This window comes from Peromyscus maniculatus, chromosome 23 (assembly GCF_049852395.1).
Source record: "Peromyscus maniculatus bairdii isolate BWxNUB_F1_BW_parent chromosome 23, HU_Pman_BW_mat_3.1, whole genome shotgun sequence".
NCBI classification, from domain to species: Eukaryota; Metazoa; Chordata; class Mammalia; order Rodentia; family Cricetidae; genus Peromyscus; species Peromyscus maniculatus.
The window spans coordinates 2,893,022-2,914,774 of NC_134874.1; the positions used below are offsets into that span (position 1 = coordinate 2,893,022).

The 21,753-nt window shown below is 52.1% G+C and overlaps 1 protein-coding gene across 2 annotated transcripts in view; it reads right to left on the minus strand.

Moving 5' to 3' along the window:
• Positions 1 to 21,753, minus strand: part of Myo18b (myosin XVIIIB) — a 214,287-nt gene that overhangs the window by 54,382 nt on the left and 138,152 nt on the right. For both annotated transcript variants that reach the window (XM_076560972.1, XM_076560971.1), the window contains exon 39: positions 21,163 to 21,348. In XM_076560972.1, coding sequence (XP_076417087.1) covers positions 21,163 to 21,348 — 186 coding nt within the window. The remainder of the gene's footprint in view (positions 1 to 21,162; positions 21,349 to 21,753) is intronic.

Consider the following 21,753-nt stretch of genomic DNA (forward strand, 5'->3'; position numbering starts at 1 on the left):
CACAGTGGGGACATTTCAAAGCTGTGTTCACGCTTCCTGACCTGGAGTGAACTCCAACCTTCTGGCTCTAGATTTCCCAGTCACCCACCCACGCCATTGCTTCCCGATGAAAGAAAAAAGCTATTTCAATTTTTCTGCTCAAATGCAAATATGACATCCGAACCACCCAATCTTCCTGACAAGAGAATAATTATATCAATATAATTAAGTCTCAAATGCAAAGATTATCTTTAGCACATACACCGGCATGGAGCTTCCCACGTCAGAGACCACTGTTTCGGCTAGGGATTCTCCAGCCTCCTCCGGGCGTGTCTTTCTTCCTTCAAATCCAGTCAAAGTGCCATCGGTGTGTAGTTCCTCTCTCCCACGGGTTCACACAATTGCAGAAAGAGAGGAATTAGACTCCGAGAATTCCCCAGTGGCCACTGAGCTTCCCCTCCAGAGAGCTTTGTCAGGGCTGAGGCTGGGGCTCCGTTGGCAGTGTGCTTGCCCAGAGTGCATGCAGCCCGGGGTCAGTCCCCGGCACTACATAAACTGTGTGTGGCAATGTGTGCCTGGACCCCCAGTGCTCAGGAGGTGAAGGCAAGAGAGTCAAAAGTGCAAGATTGTCCTTGACGACAGAGACTTGACAGTGGATTGCAGACACAGCCTTTGAGCACAGGAGGCAGAGAATGTCGCCACAGACAGGCGCCCCCCCCCCAGGCTGATGAGACCTGGAAACTGACACACATCTGTCTGCTTCCCATATACCGTTGAGTGTGTCTGTGTGTCAGCTCCACTGCGGCCTTGGTTCCTTCCCTTTGTGTACAGTGATGTTTGGGAACCTTCAGAAGCACCTTATGCAAATGAAGTCATGACGGGGTGGGGGGGATGGGATGGGACATGTTCTACGGTGACATTTGAGCCCCAAATGCCACACATGTGAGGGTGGCACCAGAAGATGTAATGGTGCAGGAGTTCTAGAAACTGGGGACTTGGAGCCGCTGAGATGTGGCAGTTTGATGTGTTTGCCTGTGCAGTGCACTTGTGTGACACCCATGTCAGCACACCTGAGCCGCTAATCATGTGAAACCATAGCTGTGTTCAGGACAGAACGGTGGGCAACATCAAGAGACCGCATCACTGGCTTTGCCTCTGCCTCGGCCAGGCTCTCAGCTAGCACTGGAGTGTACTCCCTCATAAAAGACAGCCTTCTGCTTTTATGTGGGTTGTCATAAAATACGCTGGGGGGAAAAAAGGCAGCTTATGGGGAAAAGATGTTCATGCGCACCTACAATTCTAGATTATACCCCATCCGTGTGGGGAAGTCAAGGCAGGAACTTCAAACACCTGGCCACGTCACATCCAGCGTGAAGAGAGAGATGAGTGCATGCACGCTCACGTGTTGATGCTCAGCTCCTTGGCTCCTCTCTTACACAGTTCAGGTCCCTCTGCGTAGGGAGTGGTGTAGCCCACAGTGGGCTGGGTCTTCCCACATCGCTAAAGAAGACGATCCCCCATGTAGACATGCCCACGCCACCCCAGAGAACTGTCCCTCCTGGAGGCTCTTCCCAGGTGACTCTAGGTGGTGTCAGGTTGACAGGCAAGGCTAACCAGTGAACAGTTAACGCTGAGATAATCTACTGGGCTAGACCGACAACCCGACAACAGCCACATCTTCCTTTCATTCACTACTCTCTTGATCAGATTGAAGACCATGTGAAATGACGGTCCCTGCCCATGTGGGTCTAGGTAAGGGCAGTCTTCAAGGTTTGCACCCAAAAGAAAAGCCGTGGTGCCCTTCTCAGAAAGTCCCTCTGTCTGTCATGACAGGCGACTGCATTAATCACAAGGCTTCCTTCTTCCCCTTACAACCAAGCCAAAGCTACCTCCTCCAAAAGGCTGAAGACATCTCCCAAGTGCTTGAGATTTCAGGGAGAGAAGCTCCCTCCTGGGCCGGCCAGTCCTCATCAATAGTCCTGTATCGTTACATCTGCTCTCCCAGGAGATCGATCCGGGAGGATACAGAGAGTTGCTGCTGGCATTGGCAATCGATGCCAGACCCCAGCTTGCCCTGGACTCGGAACAGTCAATGCTGTCTAGCTGAGAAACGGGGTGGAGGTGGGAGCTGCTGCTGGAGACAACGGTGCGTGCAGCGTTCACGGCGGAGGATGCCAGTGGACAGCACGCAGCCAGGCATGGTAATGACAATAAGACAATGGGCCCTGGCACAACGGGCACCCGTCTGCTGGGGTGAGACGTGCGTTACAGTGTCAGACATCACAGACTCAAAGTCACAGCGTGGCAAAGGGACTTCTTGCCACTCGGCTCTTGCCACACTCACACCCCTGTTCATCCTGATTTGAGGGTACCAGGAAGTCTCCAGAGGGGTTCAGGAGAAATTCTTATTTTCTGAAACAAAGGACACTGAGCTGGAACACAGGGCCTATCAGAGCCCAGATGTGACGCTGAATACTGACCCGCCCCTCCCCCCCCAACAATGTGACCTCCCCTTCAGGATGGGAAGCCTCTTCCATGAGAAGGAGGTTCTGGAATAGAGGAACTTGTGGTTGGCACCAGCTACTCCAACTCAGGTCCCCAGACCACCAGTGCCCCTATCGCCTGGCTATAAATGCAGAACTTTGGGTTGGGCATGGTGATAACTGCCTTGTGATCTTTAGCATTCGGGAGCTGGAGGCAGAGGGGTTATAAGTTCCAGACTAGCCTGGGCTATCCAGTGAGACTCAGTCTAACAAAACAAAAAAGAAGACAAAGGAAACACACACACACACACACACACACACAATCCAAGATCTATGGAAATCAGGACAGTTCTCGAAAGCTCAAAGTGTAGAATGGCCAGGCACCCCAGCTGTGCCCGTGGACTGCGCCCTGCGTGGACTAAAACAGTGTCTGTGGAGCCACCTTTAAGTTCATATTCACTGCTGCACTACCCAGAGTGGCCGAAAGATAGAAACAGACAAAGCGCTGAAATGACTCTTATACACAGTGGAGCTTTGTTCTGCCACCAAGAGTGAAACAGTGTCCTTTGCAGGAGTCTGGGTGGAACTGGAGATTTCCAGATAAACAAAGCCAGACGCAGAAAGAAATATCATGTCTTTTCTGTCACACGTGACATGTATATAAGGTGAGTGTGTGTGTGTGCATGTGCGTGCGTGTGTGTGTGTGCGCGTGTGCATGTGTGCGTGTGAGTGTGTGTGTGTGTGTGTGTGTGTGTGTGTGTGTGTGTGTGTGTGTGTGTGTGATATGACGTGAAGAAGAAAAGAAACCACTTCTGGGAAGGAAGAGAAGTATCGGGAGGTACCAAGAGAGAGGGATGGGAATAAGAGCAAAGGTGTGCACACGTGAGAAATCCACAGCAAAGCTGGATTTTGCACGCTAAAGAAACCAAAACGCTAATCAAAGAGGGACCCACAGAGCTGATGAGATGGCTCCGTGGGTAAAGCTGCTTGTCCCCAGTTCTGACAAAGACCTGAGTTCAATTCCGGGGACCCCCGTGATAAAAGGAGAGACCCACTGGGTCCCTCAAGTTGTCCTCTGACCTGCACGTGTATGCCACGGCACAATCACACACACACACACACACACACACACACACACACACACACACACACACACACACGGCATGGTGTGGCTTATCTTTAAAGTTTTTCTTTTTTTAAGAAAGGGTCATGCCGAGGCCTTGCCCTTCCCGTCAGGTCAGCTTTGCTGACGTCACCTCCCCTGGCGAGTTGTTTCCTTTGGGTGACACTGGAGAGGCACTGGCCCTGCGTGGAACCGTAGAGGCTTAGGCACAGTGGTTACCATTCCCCCACTCCCTAGCCTTGGGTAAGGCGTTCCTACTGACAGCCTCTCCCCCCCTCCCTCTGTGTAAACAGAGACTTAAGGGGTCCTTTGGGTAGAAGGCAGGAGTTCAGACTTAATCAAAAGGGCCATGGAAAGTGTCTGTTTACATCCCTGCAGACAGACGGCCCGAGCTGTTTGTCCTGTCCTCTCCCGTGCCTCCCCCCAAACAACACCGGGAAGGCAGCTCGCTGCACAGAACACGAAGCCATGGATGCTCCCTCTGCACACTCTTCTGATGCTCCTTCTGATAGAGTCTAAAATTATAGCAGCCACTTGGCCACTCACGGTCCATTTATCCATTTATCGACTCCACGGGGAAGAAAAACAACAGCTGAGCGGCGCACTCTCTTCCCTGCCGCATCTCAAGGTGATGGCCGGGCTGTGCATGCCTCTCCTGTGAACAGATTCATCACAGCCTCCTCACGGCTGGGGCCTGCTGGGCCCGGCAGCCCATCAGTTCTGCCCTCCCTCCCTGGCACTGGGGAGTCCCTGAGTCTGGTGAGGGTTTGGCGAGGTGTTGTCACCGAGGGCCTCCCATTTCCCCCCTCAGCCTGCAGAAAGATTCTCCCATGCTGGGTCCAGGCATTACCTTAGCCTCAGGCTCTCGAGACACCTGTCATGTCCCCTCTCTGGGAGTCTGCGGCTGTTCTGGGGAAGGCAGTGGCCTAAGCTGAGAGATTCTGTCCTTCAGTTTGACTCTGTACTAAAGTGGGGTTTGTTTTTTTGTTTTGTTGGGGGGGTTGGTTTTTTGAGAGGGTATAACAGCTGTGGGTGTCCTGGATCTCACTCTGTAGACCAGGCTGGCCTCGAACTCACAGAGATTCACCTGCCTCTGCCCCTGGAGTGCTGGGATTAAAGGTGTGCGCCACCATTGCCCGGCTAGAGTCTGGTATTTTGTGTGTATGTGTGGTGTTGGTAGTTTTCATTTGTTTGTAAACATTTGCAGACCAGACAGGTACTCTACACCTGAGAGAGATGTATGGCAGGCCCGGGAGGTGCCTCTATATTTCTTAAGCAGACCTAAGTGCATGGCAGAGCCTTTTCAGCCTTAGGCTCCAAAACAGTGGAGGCAATGATAGCCAACGAGACAAACCCAGCCCGACACATGCATTTGTCAGAAGAGCTCTATTGGAACACAGCTACTTCGTGTGCGGCCTTTGTGGATATACCCATGCTCTGATGACAGGAGGTTCAGGGGACCAAAACAGAGACCCTGTGGTCTGCAAAACTGAAATTCAAGAACCAGCCATGCAGACAAGATTTAGAGTCAGCCTTCAGACACCTATGAGTTCCACGTCTCCATAACACCTGGAGCCTGGGCGTCTGAGGATGAATGGGGTTTCTGTACTACTGGCTGCCTTAGACAGAACCACCTGGAGTCGGCCGCATCTGGGGGCACAGCATCTGCACAAACATTAGTTCACAGGGTTCAACTCAAGGGTTGAGCTCTCATTTGTGACTCAAGGGTCTCTTGTTCCTTGTGTTTCCCGGTCCTCAGATGCTAAGGTCTCAGGCATGGATGACCAAGGATGCTGTCATTCAAAAACGTTAAGGTTTTGTGGGTCTGAATAGCAAGCAGCCATATGGAGAACTAGGCGAGCTCTGTAGTTAGGGAGCAGAAGGCATGGGTGTTAATTAGCCAACATCAGAGTTCAGCAACTAAATTAATCTTTTTAAAAGGGCAGACTGGTTTTACCTTGTAGGAAAAAGATGGCACACAGATGGGAGTTGACAGCGTCTTTGTCCTGCACATCCTTCCTAGGGTACAACTGGGATGATGCGACCCAGAGGCTCAGGAGGGACCACACGAGGCTCAGCGGAGCACACGCATTACACTGGGGCCCCCACAGACAGATCCCTTCTCTATAACTGATCTATGCTAAGAGAGCAAAGATGGAAACCAAACAGACAAGGCTTGGCCAGTTAGGGAGAAGTCCAGGAAGGAACAGAAAGGAATGCCGAGGGGGAGGGGAGAAACCCGGCACCACACGAAACGCACAGCTTGAGGTGGTGCCTGCTCCGCCAGGTTACCCGGCACTAGCCAACACAAGCCGGCTTCATGGGGCCAGAGTCTGCCGGCTGAGACACCTCACACCTTGGTACCCAGGTGCCATAAAGGGGCAGAAAGCATTTCCTTCATCTGCTCTTTGTGACTCAGCCATCACTCCAGGGAGAAAACTGCAGAAATGCCAAAGGGAGATGGTCAGTGCCATAGCTTCTATACCCACTGTTTCTGTGTCGAACACTCTAGAAGGCTTTGTGAGCCTGCCTTCTAAAATGCAAAGGGCAGATGTATGCTGGCAACCTGACTGCAGACAGATGCAGACAGCCACTACCACCCTGTCCTTTCTAAGAGAGCATGGCCTGTTTTGCATATGCAAATGTGTCACAGAGCCACTCCGTAGACAGCAAATACCTGTGTATCTGCCTGGGGACACCGGTTGACTTGGGGAGCCCACACTGGAAACAGGAATAGCAGATGGCATGGATAACCAGACAGATGTGTAAACAGAGGCAGGGCTCGGAACCAAACTGAGCATGTGCTTGGGGTCTGTGTGGAGAAGACTTTGAGCTTCAGCTCCCCCAGTGGTAAGGAAACAAGAGCATCAGAAGTCACCAAGAGTCGCTCAGGATGGCTGTGAGTCTGGGGTAGCCGAGGGACTAGGGGTCTGTGTTCTGCAGCCAGAGCTGTAGGCCCACCCACAACGGCACTTCAAACACCAAGGTCAAAGGTCAGAGGGGACTGGAGAGGATCCAGCCAAGAGAGGCCCACAATATGCTTAGGGCCAATACATAATAGGATGCTATGGAAACAAGGACGGCCAATCCTGAGTCAGTAACAGAAACAAGCCACGCCCACTCTTTCTGAGGGCCACTCTGGTTTTTGCATATGCAAATGTGCCCCACAGCAGCAAGTAACCAGGACCTGGATTAAAACCTGCAAGCCACCAGCCAGGGTTCTGTTACTCTGCTCCTTCCCTCTGCTCCCAGCAAATCAGTCACGACTGTCAGATGCCATCCCAGGGAAGCCTGAGCTGTCCCCAGGCCCCTGTGTGAACATCATACCCACTAAGATGCAACCTATTTCTTTGATTGGTTCGCAGTGTGCTGGCTGGCAGGCCCAGCCTTGCCCAATCTTAAACCACAAGGACAACAGTTCCCTCCAGCAATAATTTACCGTTAAGTACTCCGGTGTTTCCAGAAGAAACCACACCTCCGTGAGGTAGTGGGAAGGAACCAGCTGAGCCTGGGGAGGTGCCTGGCTGAGAGAGGAACTAGCGGGAATGGAGAGGCCATCCTTGAGAAAAACCAGCACCTCTGGATATATTCAAGTGAGCTCCAGAAGGATCAGCCCAGGTGAGCTGTGACCAAGGCCTGGGGTGGGGTGGACTAGAGGGCTCACTCACCACTTCATAGGTGCAAGGCATTGTCTCCTCAGTACCTCAGAACCCATCGTACAGATGAGGTAACATCTTACAGCTGGTCAGGGTGATGATGGTAATGATGGTGATGAAGGTATTTGTTGATGGTGATGATGGTGGTGAAGGTATTTGTTGATGGTGATGATGGTGGTGATGGTGGTGGTGATGATGGTGATAATTGTGATAATAGTGGTGGTGGTGTTGATAGTGGTGACGATGGTTATGAGGGTGATAATAATGGGGATAATGATGGTGGTGTGGTGATGATTCTCATGATGGTGTTGGCTGATCATGGTAAAGAGGATGGTGTTATTAGTGGTTGTGGTTTATCAGAGGCTCTGAGAGGATAGGCAACACCAGGCAGGTGACGGTGTCCAAGAGCTCGAGTGAGGAGATCAGCCCAGCTCTGAGGATCGGGAGGCAGCGCGGGCCAGTGGCCAATCCAGCCATGTAGATGAAGCGGTCCTGGACTAGCGCCTCCCAGCCTCCCAGCCTCCCACGGCCACCGCTGCTTCTGCATTGCGGTGAAGGGCTGTTTGTTCTCTGCCCCTTTATAGCAAACACTTGTTGACCACCAGGGTGGAGCCCCCTGTGGCTATCAGGGCTCAGGGGAAGCAGGCCGAGGCCCTCTGTTTTTGCCTTTGGCTTCCTTTTCTTTTATCTCCCAAACACAAGAGGCTGGAGGATTCCCCAGGAGGGTCTGTTTATAGACGTCTCTCCAGCAGGATAATGGCCTCTCAGGCACAGACAAACATGGTGCCCCATCACACCCCCCCCCATCCCACGTGAACAGGAAGCGGAGAGTGCGCCCAGCTGGGTGGGACAGCTGCAAATGGCTTGACCGGGGACAGATGCAGCCTGTTTGCGCTTTCTCCTTCCCTTGGAGGACGTTGCAAGGGGGTGGGGGTGAGAACACTGTTAGGGAGATGAATGTGTTCATTCTGATCATCCAAGCGGGTGTTGAAGAAGGAGCCCAGTGGTGGGCCAGGCTCCGAGTCCTTTACCTGGAGCTCAGCCAAGGAGAGGCTGGGCAAGGGTGTTCGGGGAAGTCGCTGGGATCTGAGCCCGGAAGAGGTGTCTGTGCGATCACAGGTTGTGGGCCATAGAGTCTGGGGAGACCGGAAAGGAGCCAACCCTAGTCCTGCCTTGTGCCTGTTACCAAGGGGCTGTATTGGGGAGCGCTGGGAGACTCTCTGATTTTGTTCTTACTCTCCTGGTGGTGATGGTGATGGTGGTAGTGGTGGTGATGGTGATGGTGGTAATGACGATGATGATGGTGATGGTGGTGATGATGATGTTGGTGATGGTGATAATGATGGTGGTGGTGGTGGTGGTGATGGTGATAATGGTAGTGCAAATGGTGATTGTTGCGGAATATTATATTTAATTAGGCAAAGATGTGCTACATTTGTTTATGCTACAGACTATTTAACTATAAAGGAGTGTTACATTTGTTGATGCTGCATTTGTTTCACGATGTAAGGATGTGTTTAACTGTGTAAAGATGCGGTGCATCTGTTTCACCTTGCCTGCCTAAGGCATCTGATTGGTCTGATCAAAAGCTGACCAGCCAATAGCTAGGCAGGAGAGGAATAGGCAGAGCTGCCAGGCAGAGCGTATAAATAGGAGGAGAAATCTAGGCAAGAAAGAGGAATGAGAGGAGGAGAAGGAGAGAATGAGGGATGTGTCCAGGGCAAGAAGCCAGGCAGCCACCAGCCAGGCAGACAGGAGAAGCAGGATATACAGTAAGATATACAGAAAGAAAGGGTAAAGGCCCCGAGGCAAAAGGTAGATAAACAGGTTGATTAAGTTAAAAGAGCCAGCCAGAAACAAGCCTTGGGTAGGGCAGGCGTTCAAAACTAATAACAAGTCTCCATGTCATGATTTGGGAGCTGGTTGGTGGTCCAAAAGAAAGAGAAAGCCTGGTACAGGTGATAATGATGGCGGTAATGGTGATGATGGTGATGGTGAGGTTGGTGATGGTGATGGTTATGGTGATCGTGATGGTGAGGTTGGTAATGGTGGGGTTGATGGTGATGGTGGGGCTGGTGATAGTGGTACAAATGGTGTGATTATGATTATGATGGTGATAATGGTGATGATGGTGGCAGTTATGATGATGATGGTAATCATAGTGATGGTGGCTTTGGTGATGGTGATGGTGAAGTTGATGGTGATGGTGGGGTTGGTGATGGTGGTACAAATGGTGATTATGATTATGATGGTGACGATGGTGGTGGTGGTGATGATGGTGATGGTGGTACAAATGGTGATGATGATGGTGATAATGGTGAAGGGGTGAGGATCTTCATGACGGTGTTGATTAGTCACAGTAACAAGGACGGTGTCATTGGAGGTTGTGGTTTATTAGTTACACACAACATCAAAGACTGGGTGGCTGTTTGAGTGAATGTGAGTCTTGCTGCTTCTAAAGAGAGCTTGCTCGCGTATTCTCCTGTAAGCAACCGCGTCACCCACATCCCCCTGGCACCCATAAACCCACTGCTCTACCAGCTGGGCATTGGTGGAATCCCTTTGTTGCTCTGTCAGGCAGGCTACCATGTCTCCCCAGGCCAAGTCACACAGCAGTGGATCTGCTGCCTTGAGGAGTGGGAAGGGAAATGCAGACTTCCCCCTTCCTTTCCTCTCTTTGGGCGACCCTGCCCACCATGCATCCCAGCCCCAGAAACAACGGGAAGACAGGAGGCAGAGAGAGGGAGATTCAAGCAGGAGACAGGAAATCAAGCAGAGATGAGATATAAACCAATCACCAGATGTCCCAGCAGGAGCCAAGGCATTCGGCCAAGGCTTCTGCAGGGGCATCTCAGAGGCTCCCCTCCATAGAAACCACCCTGTACTATGCCAGCATTAATATTCTCCCTGTCTGAGCTTCTTTTCTGATTTCCTGTTGTGTGGTTACCATGGAGCTGACTCTGCTCTGAGTCAAGGCGGGGCACACATCCTGGAACTGTCCAGTCAGAGACCAACATCCTTCAGGCACCAGGGTGTTTTAGGAGTGGCCGTGGAATGGACCCAAGCCAGTGATCAAAATCAACAAAACTCCATCCATCTTTGGGGGCTTTGGGTTGGTCAGTTGGGGAGGAAGGGTCCTCCTTCTCTTCGCTGTGTTAATGGGGTAGTCATTTCTCAGCCTGGCTCTGTGGCCACTGAGGTGGGAAGCCTGCTGCAGAATGACCAGCAACACAGAGGGGTGGGGAGCAGGGTCCAGTCAGGAGTGTGCTGGTTAGAGTATATGCCACTTCCCAGGGTGTAAATATTCCCATGGTGACTAGCACCCGGGAACTATGGTGATGTCATTGAAAAGAGCTGAGCAGAGCCCTGAGCAGCTGGTACAAACTGAGCCCAGAAGCCTGGACCGAGCCCGTAGCCATCCTAGGGTCTTGAAGCCCAGGGCTGGTCTGTTAGGTGACCTGGTGAATTCCGTTTTGCATCCCCTAACCAGAGTTTGTAGGTTACTTACAACAACAACAAAGCCGTAACCTCGACACACCCACTAGTCCTTCCCTCTAAACCCATCCCCTTTAAAAGCAGGAATTCTCCCTGTATTGTCCACTCCTCCACTGCCCCAGCCATGGGCGCAGCCTTGTGTTCCAAGGCTCCTTTTTTCTCATTAAGACCAACGCCCACTTCAGAACCGCAAACAACATGCCTAGCTGCTCAGGGCGAAGTATAAGCTTGACAAGGAGGACGTCAAGGCGCTAAGAGTCTGGCTTATGAGGCTCTGGATTTCCCTGGGACCACCATTTTCTGAAGGATGTGCAACTGTAACGCGGTCGATGCTGCCCTCCTAGAGGCAGCCTGCTGGGCTTCCCTGACGTGTGATGGAGCGAGGCTTGCGATCTCATCTAAGCAACCTACCTTGGATGGGTCTGAATAGTCTAATGTACACCTGCAGCATGCAGTTGGTGCCTCCCCCCTCCCTTTTTTAAGTAATTAACATTGTGGAGTTAAATGACTTTAATTCCCAGCAAAGTGACGAAAGTGCAGTTGATGAGGTCTCGGGGGATGCGATAGCTATCTGCTCCTCTCTGTACACCATCCTGAGACTACACACACTGTCTATAATTGGTATTAGCAACTGTAAATTCTGATTAATTGCCAGAGAGCCACTTTCCAATTGCAGAAACAAAGCCACAAGCCGGGGAGTAATGGACCCAATTATTCCTAGGTAGGCTTTCAGTAATAGATTTTTTACTATCCGGATGCCTCATCTCGGAGGCAGACGCAGAGAAACTCATTTCATTAGATGCCAACACCTTCTGAATTGTGACGAGCACACTCGGTGTCTGGGGCTAAAGATGGCGTGGAAGAAACTTATTGCAGAAACACCGGAGGCTGGGGGAGCCAGGTCCTTACTCCTGTTTAAGACCAAATTGCTTTGGTACTGGAATGCTTCTAGGGGCCAGGGAGTGTGTCAGAGATCACGGTGGCTGGAGGGACAGTGTGGGAACCCCCACAGCTGCCCGGCCAGCTCTGAGGGTGAAGGAGACTCTGAAAGCGGAGAGTAGGGCGGTCCATGAATGCTGAGCCTTACATGTGTTGGGCATTTGGGCTACACTGAGATAATGGTAACCGGCAGTAATTAGGAAACTACCTCCCTGCTGGGGGACCATAAAGTACATTATTTACACCCGGCTTGTGGCCCCAAATGCCCTCCATATGGAACGACTTTTTAAATACTTCACTTCCCAGCCCAAATAATTCATCTTTATGAGCTCCAGTCTACATTTGCAAGCAGAAAAGGCTCAGAGCTTTTGTAAAATCAATGCTAAGCCCTGGGCTGGGTGGACGCCTGGGGCAAGCTGTGGAAGGACGGTGTGCCAGTCCGCACACTGGACACATGGCCCACTGAGCACAAAAGCAGCATAAAGAAACAAAAACAAAATCTGACATGGAACAGGGTCTGGCTTTGGGCTTCTCTAGGGCTCTCCCTGGATGTGGGCAGACTCCAGGGGAAACAGGAGAAAGGAGAGAACAGGGAATCTCTAGGAATCAGAGGGCAGACAGAGCCGAGAAAGGGGCCTGCACTGATTGCTTTATTTGTTTTGTGTGCGTGTGTATGTGTGTGTGTGTGTGTGTGTGTGTGTGTGTGTGTGTGTGGTGTATGTGTATGTGTTTACATGTGTAGTGTGTGTGTATAGGTGTGAGTGTGTGTATGTATGTGTGGGTGTGTATATGTGTGTGGTGTGTGTGTATGTATATGGTATATGTGTGTGGTGTGTGTGTATGTATATGGTATATGTGTGTATGGTGTGTGTGTGTTTGGTGTGTGTGTGTGTTTGGTGTGTGTGTATGTGTATGGTGTGTGTGGGTGTGTATATGTGTGTGGTGTGTGTGTATGTATATGGTATATGTGTGTATGTGTTTGGTGTGTGTGTATGTGTATGGTGTGTGTGGGTGTGTATATGTGTGTGGTGTGTGTGTATGTATATGGCATATGTGTGTATGTGTATGGTATGTGTGTGTATGTGTGTGTGTGTGTGTGTGTGTGTGTGTGTGAGGTGTGGTGCGTGTATTGGGTATGGTCCTCCAGAGGTAGTCCACCATGTGTTTTTTGAGACAGGGTCTCTCACTGGGACTTGGAGCTTGCCAATCAGGTTAGGCTGGCCAGCCAGCACTCCCCAGAGATGTCTCCACAACATTGGAACTGCAAGCACGCACCACCACGCCCAGACGCTGGGAGGGAATGGAACTCAGGTCCTCATGCCAGCATGGCAGACACCTTATCCACCTAGCATCTGTCCCAGCTCTGACTGTACTAAGTTTCCAGAGCCCTAGAACTGACTCAAGCCTTCTGGAACGGCACGATTGTTTGAAAAGACGGTGAGATTTGACTTCACAGCCTTCTAAAGCTAAACCTCTCTCCTTCCCCTCCCCGGTCACCTCCCGAGCAGAGTACTGGAGCCCCAACCCGTAAGATCCCCCACTCCAGGGAGAGTCACAGGCGGCACAGAGCTAGCGGGCTTGTTATTAAACTGTCAGCAGACTCGCAAGCGAGGTGTCAAACTCCGCTATTAGGAAAAATTAAATCATGCGAACTGACAATGAAATAATTATATTAAAGACAAGAATGTCACATTTCTCCGTGACTTTACCAAGCGCTTTTCTGTGATCCAGCTTTCTGGGGTTTCAGTTTTATTTTATCTGTTGGGGGAATGACGTATGACGGTGTCCTGTGTGCCTGGATAATCCCCACTGTATGTTTAGGGACACTGTGTACTCAGCTTCAGGTGGGAGAATTTACACCATGGGAATGGGCAGCCGCTAGAAGCCAGGGCATGTCTCCATGAAGAGTCAGCTGAGCACGCCCTGGCGCTCACTCCACTGTCTGTCCCAGGGTCTGGTGGATGCTGTGAGATCCAACTCACCCACGTATGATACTCTGGGACGCCTTCTGTGTTAAAGTGAAATGGATGGGCACAGAGGCGGGGCCACCTGGCCCCTCATTTCCTTAAGACCTGGATTTCGTTTCAATTTTTTTCCCATTTGAAGGTGGAAAATGCACCCCAAAGCAATGGTAGATCCATAATTCATGGGCATATAAAATTGATGCTGGGTTTAACAGAAGGAGAGCTGTAAGTGGCTGTCCATTAACTATTTATGAGCCCGCCAGGGCGCTGACAAGCCAGACGTGGAGAGGAGATCACACCCATGCTCCCATGTTTTATTTAAACATTATTAAAAGTACACAGTCCATGGCGAGGCTTTCAATTCCACCCAGAATTGGAATCCACCGTGATGTTGCCTCTGGGTCTCAAAAGGGTACCACTGGGTTCTGACGGATGCTGCTCTCCTTTTTCTCTGTATAGAAACTTAAATTTCTCCCTTTGCCCGTTCTCGACTCTCTCTTCCCATGAGCCTCCTCTCCAGCTGCCTTGTGACCTGGGGTATAGCCCACGGTGTCCCTGAGCCTCCAGTGAATCATCTGTAAGGTGGGACATTGCACAGATGCCACCCCAACAGGGACCGTGAGGATTTGCTCAGGCCACCTGTAGCGAGCGACTTTGCCTCTTTGGGATGTTCAGTAATGTTTGGAGCCACTGGTGATGACGACTTGGATCAGGGATGCTGTTTGTTTCTAGTGGATAGAGGACAAGGGTGCTGCTAAGTGTGTTAGAACGACCCTGCAGCAGCCCCCTGAGAATTGATAACACTACAGTTGGGGAACCCTAGGTCCCACAATAAAAAGTAATAATTTTTGTGATTGTCCTGAAAACGAACTTCAGTGAGTAAACACCATGAGTCTAAGATGTTCGCGTCCAAAAATAGGTCGTAAGAGGCTCGGGCCTGGGTTCAGATTCTTACTTTGTCACGTATTAAGACGTGGGAGGCATTGCCTGTTTCCTCTGCTGGTAAAAATAAAGAATGAGAACTAGATGTAAAGCCCTTGGTCCAGAGCCCGGCAGGGAGAGAGTGTATGGGGGTGGGGGGGATCAGCTCTCACTGTCACCTAAACCACGACTGAACTGACAGGACCCCCATGGAATAGAAAGTAGAGCATGGGGGGGGGCAGATCACATCAGGGGAGAAGAGAGGAGAAAGAAACCAAATGGCAGCTGGTGAGCGCCTACTGTATGCTATTATTTGGCACTTCTGTATACTGTCTCTTTACAGGCATTCAGTGGACAAGCAGCTACACCCTGTGTTTCACAGGTGGGAGCAGGTTATACCATCCTAGCTAAGGTACTCGAGGGTTTGTCCTTTCTGCTGCACTATAGACAGTTAGGGGGTGAACCCCACCCCCATCGATATCCATTTGGAGCCTCAAAGGGTGACGCCTTGGAGACAGGGTCTTCGCAAGAGTAGCTAATGAGGATGGTGAGGCTGGGTGAGGGTCTGGTAACGGCTTGAATATGAAATGTCCCCCCACAGGTTTACGATCTGGAAGGTCTTGGTGGCACTATTTGGGGGAGGTTCTGAAAACTCAAGGGATGAGGTCAATCTAGAGGAAGCAGGTCCTCGGGATTGACATCATCCCTGAGTGCTCCCATTTTGCCCTCTGCTTCTTGGCCTACCACCACGTGAACTAAACTCTCCACCACAGCTTCCCTACCATGCTGGATCCTCTAAAGCCAGCAGCCAAATGGCCACAATGACACGAACAGTCACAAATGCTGCGGAAGAAGGACACACAGAGAAGAGAAAGCCATGTGGGGACAGAAGCAGAGACCACCCGGTGCAGCCACCTGCCAAGGGTCACCTGGAGCCGCCAGACCATGGATAAGAGCACAGCGTCCCTCTTGGGACCTACGGGAGGGCAGTGGCCTTAACCACCACTTCAGTTTCAGACTTCTGGTCTCCTGAGTTGGGACACTATGGATCCTTCTTGATTTAGGACATCCGTTTTTTAGTAACTGTTATAAAAGCCCCATAGGATCAATACACACTTTGATCTCCCAGACAATAAGAGCAGTTAGTTCCATGAGTGACAGGGGGGAGGGAGGGAATTTGTCACTCACTGGCACGAGGCGGAAGGATCTGGGATGAGAAAGATGAGTGCAGAAGGCTGAACAGTCAGGTTTGCGGCCCCATAGCCCGACTCTTTCTCAGGGGACCTGGGTAGGGCCCGGGCACACAGCAGCCACGCTCCAGCTTTTTACTGAATGCTGTGTGACAGAGACACACAGACAGAGCCTGTGGAGAGCAGAGGACGATGTTCGGGAATCCGCTCTCTCCTTCCACCATGTGGGAATCCAACTCAGGCCATCAGCACCTTTCCCCACTGAGACATCTGCCTGGCGCCAAGCTGCTTCTGTAAGAGTCCACTCCTGCAGTGACTAACTTCTCCCACAGCAAGGGGAACCCAATCTGTCTGCATGGCAGGAGGAGAGAGCAGGTGCTGATAAAGAGTCCGGCACTGTGTAGAAGCCGGTCTGAGTCACCGGGGAGGCCACAGGCAGAGGCAAGTCAGGTAGGAAGGTGGTGGGTCTCAGTGCTGAAGTGTGGGGGTAAGGTTGAGAAGCCACAGGGGCTCTATTTCAAAGGCTCTGAAACTATCAATCACCCTGAGGGGAAGGGGCTCCTAGCCAAGTACCCTGTGAGTTTGCTCAGACTGGGAAACCTGTGTTTCCTGAGAGACATAGCTTTCACCACAGGGATGTCAGGATGGAAGCAGGTGGTGGGTAGGCTCCCCAACACCATCAACCCCACAACTTCCCTGGACTCCTGGTCCAGGGATCAAGCTGGTTCTCCTGGGCTCTGGGACAACTGAAGAACAACAGACTATAAATTCAGAGACGAGCTGTCTTGTATCCCAGTGACAAAGGGACTTGAGTGATTTAGAGACAGAATATTCTTCTCTCCACAATGGCGCCCGGAGTTGCCAGGAATAGTACATCCACTAAAATTAATGGGCAGAGCTCATTTTTCTTATTTCGCAAGGAGAGACGTTCCATTGGTGGGGTAATGGATGCTGATCTGGATGCGCCGGTGAGCCAGCTGGGGGATCAATCACCCACACGCAACAGTTCACAGCCCTTTAAACCAACAACAGCTGTGACAAATGGAGCTGGCCAGGGACAGGCGGAAAGGAATGCAGACAGAAGATCCATCAACATCCTTGTGATGGCTCATGGGTCCCAGGGGCCCAGAATCCTTCTTAGTCTCCTACAATGGAGCCATTTTTCAGCAGGGCTGAACCAAAAGGACAGGGCTATCTCAGGGAAGACTTCAGTGCTAGACACACAAGGTCAACAGCTCCAGCTCTATCATCCCAGGTGCTACTGCCCTGGGCAACCTCCCACCCCTGCCCCTTTATGTTCCTGGCCTGGCAGAGTTGATGGTCAATATTTCAACAATATTCAACAAACTCAACATTCATTGAGAGAATCAGTGGATGGCTGAAGGTTGGGTGGGTAAATGGATAGGTGGATAAATGGATGGATGGATGGAGGGGTAGGTGGATAGATGGGTAGGTGGATAGATGCATGGATAGATGGATGGATGGATGGATGGATGGATGGATGGATGGATGGATGGATGAGTAGATAGATGCATAGATGGATGGGTAGGAGGGTGGAAGGATGGTCAGTTGGATGGGTGGATGGATGGATGGGTGGATGAATAGATGGATGGGTGGATGGGTGGATGGGTGGATGGATGGGTGGATGGATGGGTGGATGGATGGATGGGTGGATGGATGGGTGGATGGATGGATGGATGCATGGATGGATGGATGGATGGATGGATGGGTGGATGGATGGGTGGGTGGGTGGGTGGATGGATGGGTGGGTGGGTGGGTGGATGGATGGATGGGTGGATGGATAGATGGATGGGTAGGAGGGTGGGAGGATGGACAGTTGGATGGGTGGATGAGTAGATGGATGGATGGATGGATAGATGGATGGATGGATGGATGGATGGATGGATGGATGGATGGATGGATGGGTGGATGAGTGGCTGGATAGTTGGATGGGTAGGTGAATGGATGGGTGGGTGGCTATGGATGGGTAGATGGGTGGATAGACAGATATATGGATGAACACTTGAATTATGGAGTTAGGGAATTACCTTTCTTCCTTCTGGGAGACTTTAATTCTAAAATGGAAGGTGCAGCGAGCAACACTTTGCTCTAGGACATGGGTCTGCGGTGGCAGTGCTGTGCGTGGGAGGAAGACTCAGGCCTGAGTGGAGCACGGCCCTGAGATTTGCCTGTGAGGATTCTGGCTCGTTGTAGAGGAGGCTGCAGCTGTGCAAAATGCACCAGAGATGAGTACTGTGTCGGCCACCTTCCCGCTACAGCGACAAAACCCCTGAGACAAAGGTTAGTCTGGGCTCGCGGTCAGAGGTCGCAGTCCTGGTTGCCCTGTTGCTTCGGAACACTGTGAGGAACATGGCAGAGGCAGCTACTCCCCTTACAGAAGCCGAGCAGCAAAGAGAAAGGCGGGAAGGGCCTGGAATCCCAATACCCCTTCATGGGCGTGCCCCCGAGGGACCTAACTTCCTGCCACCACACCTTGCCTCAGAAGCGCCAGGACCCAAGTTGTAACAGTTCTGCATTTCCCATGGGTGGGCTGCTTTGAGGATGCCTAGCCCACCATGGTGCTTGACACACGGTGGGTACTCTGAGGACACATCTAACACGAACGAGTGGACCAGAGCTCTGACTTCTGCTCAGAATTGTGCGAGAAGATACGAGGGAAGATACGCTGGTCCTGGCCATGGACCTTGACCAGGACAGATGGAATAAGAGCTATGAGAAGCCCAGGGTGGTCCCAGGATACCAGAGCAGGGAGACTGGCCTTAGCAACAAGGTGTCTTCAAACGACAGCAAGCACTTTGTTTCTCCAGTGACCTCACTTCCATACAGTGGGGACCTTGAGACGCCCCCTCCTTCCTCATCATGCCTGTCTGTCCAGTGCCTGTGTTAGCCCAGACCTCTCCCTTCCTGCCACAGAGTCCCAAAGACCAGGAGTATACTGATAACCTGGGGACAGCCACTCTTAGCAAGAGGCTGTGGTGATTTGAATTGGAAATGTCCCTTTCAGGCTCAGGTTCCCAGCGTGTGGCCCTCCTTTGAAGGTTCTGGAGCCTTTAGGCTGTAAAGCCTGGTGGGCTGAAGTCGATCACCGTGGGTGGCTTTTGAAGGTTAAATTCCTCCTTGGTTCAGGTGTGTTCTTTGTGTCCCTCCCTGCTCTGCACTGTGTGAACAGGGGATGTCACCAACCTCTGCTGTCACTGAGTGGGTGGCTCCCACCCTGTGCCTTCACAGCCATGAAGGCTGAGAGCTCTGGGAACCTGAGCCAAGATAAGCCTCCTCCCAGCAACTAAGGCTGTCTCTGTTGGGTGTATCAGTCACAGAGTCTCAGGGATGGGAGTAACCAATACAAACCACCGCCAAGCTAACTTGTCCATGTCAGCCTTGCTCACCCCAGAAGCCCGAAAGGGACCATGGGATATGCCAGATGCCTTTGTCATGGCAGCTGAGCAGGGTTCAGTGAAGCCTGAACTCCTAGGGTGAGTTCCGGGTGGCCTCCCCCGACACATGCCCACCCAGATTGTGAATGAGAGTTTATTTGCAGGACCAACACAACCTCCATTTAGGGTGTGCTCCAAACCCAGGGGTAACCGTCCTCACAAGTACAGAGGGACCACTGAGGCCTGCACCCTCAGGAAAAAAGATTTGTGGAGACAGAGGCACAGACTAGAGCTTTGCTGTCAGGACCTGCAGCCACCAGGAGGCAGGGAAGGTGGGGGGTGGGGCTGGGGGTTGGGTCTTCAGAGCGAGTATGACCCGGCATGCTCCATTTTAGACTCCGACCTCCACCACACTTGAGACCTCAGTCGGTGGCTTTAACCACCCCCAGTCTGCGGTCCCTTGTTAGGATACCCACAGTGGACATATCTCAAGGTTGCTCTGAGACCTTCCAAACTGCCTGGGGCCTTTGCAACAGCGACATCTGTCTAGTTTTCCCAGGAGTTGAGGGTTTCTAAAGAGCTGCACATTACCCTAGGAACGCAGGCACAGAGGGGGAATGGAAAAGAGGGAGAGAGAGAGAGAGGACATGGGAGCAGGGAGACAGCCCAGAGGGAAGAAAAGCCGCCATCGGACGGACCAGTGTGCCCGCGTGCGCAGCCAGCTAACAAAGACATCACGGGGACGGAGGGTAGGGTAACTTTCCTCCTGGCCAGAGCTGACACGGACAGGCGGTGACATGGGAAGTGGGCTGCTAATGAACCCTGCTTGTCAATCGGAGGGAAGCCTTTCCCTCAGGGCGGAGGAGGAGACTCCAGTCAGGGACCTGGACTTGTCTGGGGACCTCAGTCTTTCCACAGCACCTCACCTGTCACGACACAGGCATCTGACCCGTCAAGGGTGGAGCTGACAGCTAGACTCTGGCTGTGGAGGATGGTGGCTGGAGGAACTCATTTGCGGCGGAGGACAGTGGGTGAGCCCGGTCACAGGCCGGCAGGGGAGATGATCTGACTCTGGGGACCTGAGGGACAGCGTTAGTGCAGGTTCACTTGCTGGAAGACTGAGTGACAGTGGGCAATGGGGGGGGGGGAACGCTGCCCCTCCCCCCATTGCAGATAAGAACCCTGAAGACTTCAATATGCCTGTCCCCAAGACTGATGCTGTCATGTGCCCTGGGATCCCGACAGGGAACTGTTCTTAGAACAAGATATCAAAAGATGGAGGAAATTCCCACATGGCAGAAAACAAATTTAAAAATGCACTTGGTCCATGCCGTGGATATAAAGAGGCCTTTTGGCTAGAGCTACAGACCCATGTGACCTCAGGCAAGTAACTGTCCCTTCACTGAGCCTCATTCTGGCGCACTGGATAGCCCAGGGCCTCAGTTTCCCCATCTTCATGACAGACATGAGTCCCCATGGGGAGCATTCCACTCAGAATGGGTACACTGTGCATGCTCAGTACAGGATTTTCTAGACACTTCTTCCATTTTCTGCATTTGTCGTCTCTGCTCCAAGCCCAGAAACAAATCCACATTAACCACAAGTGGCAGCTAAGCCTCAGTTTCCCCACTCTGCACACTACAGTTGCTGTGAGCATTCCACCCCGAGACGGGTGCTGAGACACGAGGAAAGACAGACACAGTGTTCCCCTCCATGTTGCCTGAGGCCACCCTGTCCTTGGCCTTCCCTATACGAGGCAGAGACCACTGGCCTGAGTCTAGATGCTTCCAGCCACAGAGAAGGCCGTCGGTTGGCTTTGGGTACACCTCAAGAGTTCACAGCCAATGTCAGTATTATCTCTCAGCTTCTGTTTCTCTCTCCTTGGTAACCCTCACCAAAAAGGCGCAAGAGGGCAGCCTGGAGTCTGCCATCACGAAGGCATCCCTACCCACAAACTAAGTTTCTACTCCAGCTCAGATGCTCGACTGCACAAGTGCCCGTGAGGGCCGGGCCTCACCAGCTCCATGCAGCGACGGCTGGCCTCTTCTTCCCTCTGGGCCAGTTCTTGCATCTCTGCCTTTAGCTCCTCCAGGCGCCGCTGATAATATTGGCTGTTTTCCCGCTGCTGGGCCTCTGACTTGGCTGCCTGGGACAGCTCCTCGCCCATCTTGATCAGGCTGTTCCGAAGCCTGATTACGAGGACCTGGGAAGAGGAGGAAGCATGGTTGATCTCACCCGGAGAAACCAGAGGTCCGAAGCAAGGTCTCCCAAGAAGTGGGATCCTTCCCTGGGGCTCTGCATGTTTGTGCCAAGTGATCCAGGTTAAGAATCGTGGTTTCCGTCTGGGCAGCACACTAGAGTTGACCCTGTGACCAGGGTCACAGGTGAGCCAACCCTGAAAGCATGAGAAAAGGAGAACTGGCCCCGCCCCCCTTGTGTACACCCCCCCCCACCCACAGCAGTCTGGAGGGAGGGCCCTGCACCTTGCCTGGGCAAAACAATAGAGCTGGTCCTATGACATGAGTGGGGGGGGGGACCCAGATCTGAGGGCCTGCGAGCAGAACTGGCCCCGCTCCTTGCTGCAGGCTGCCCTGAGTGAGCTGGCTGA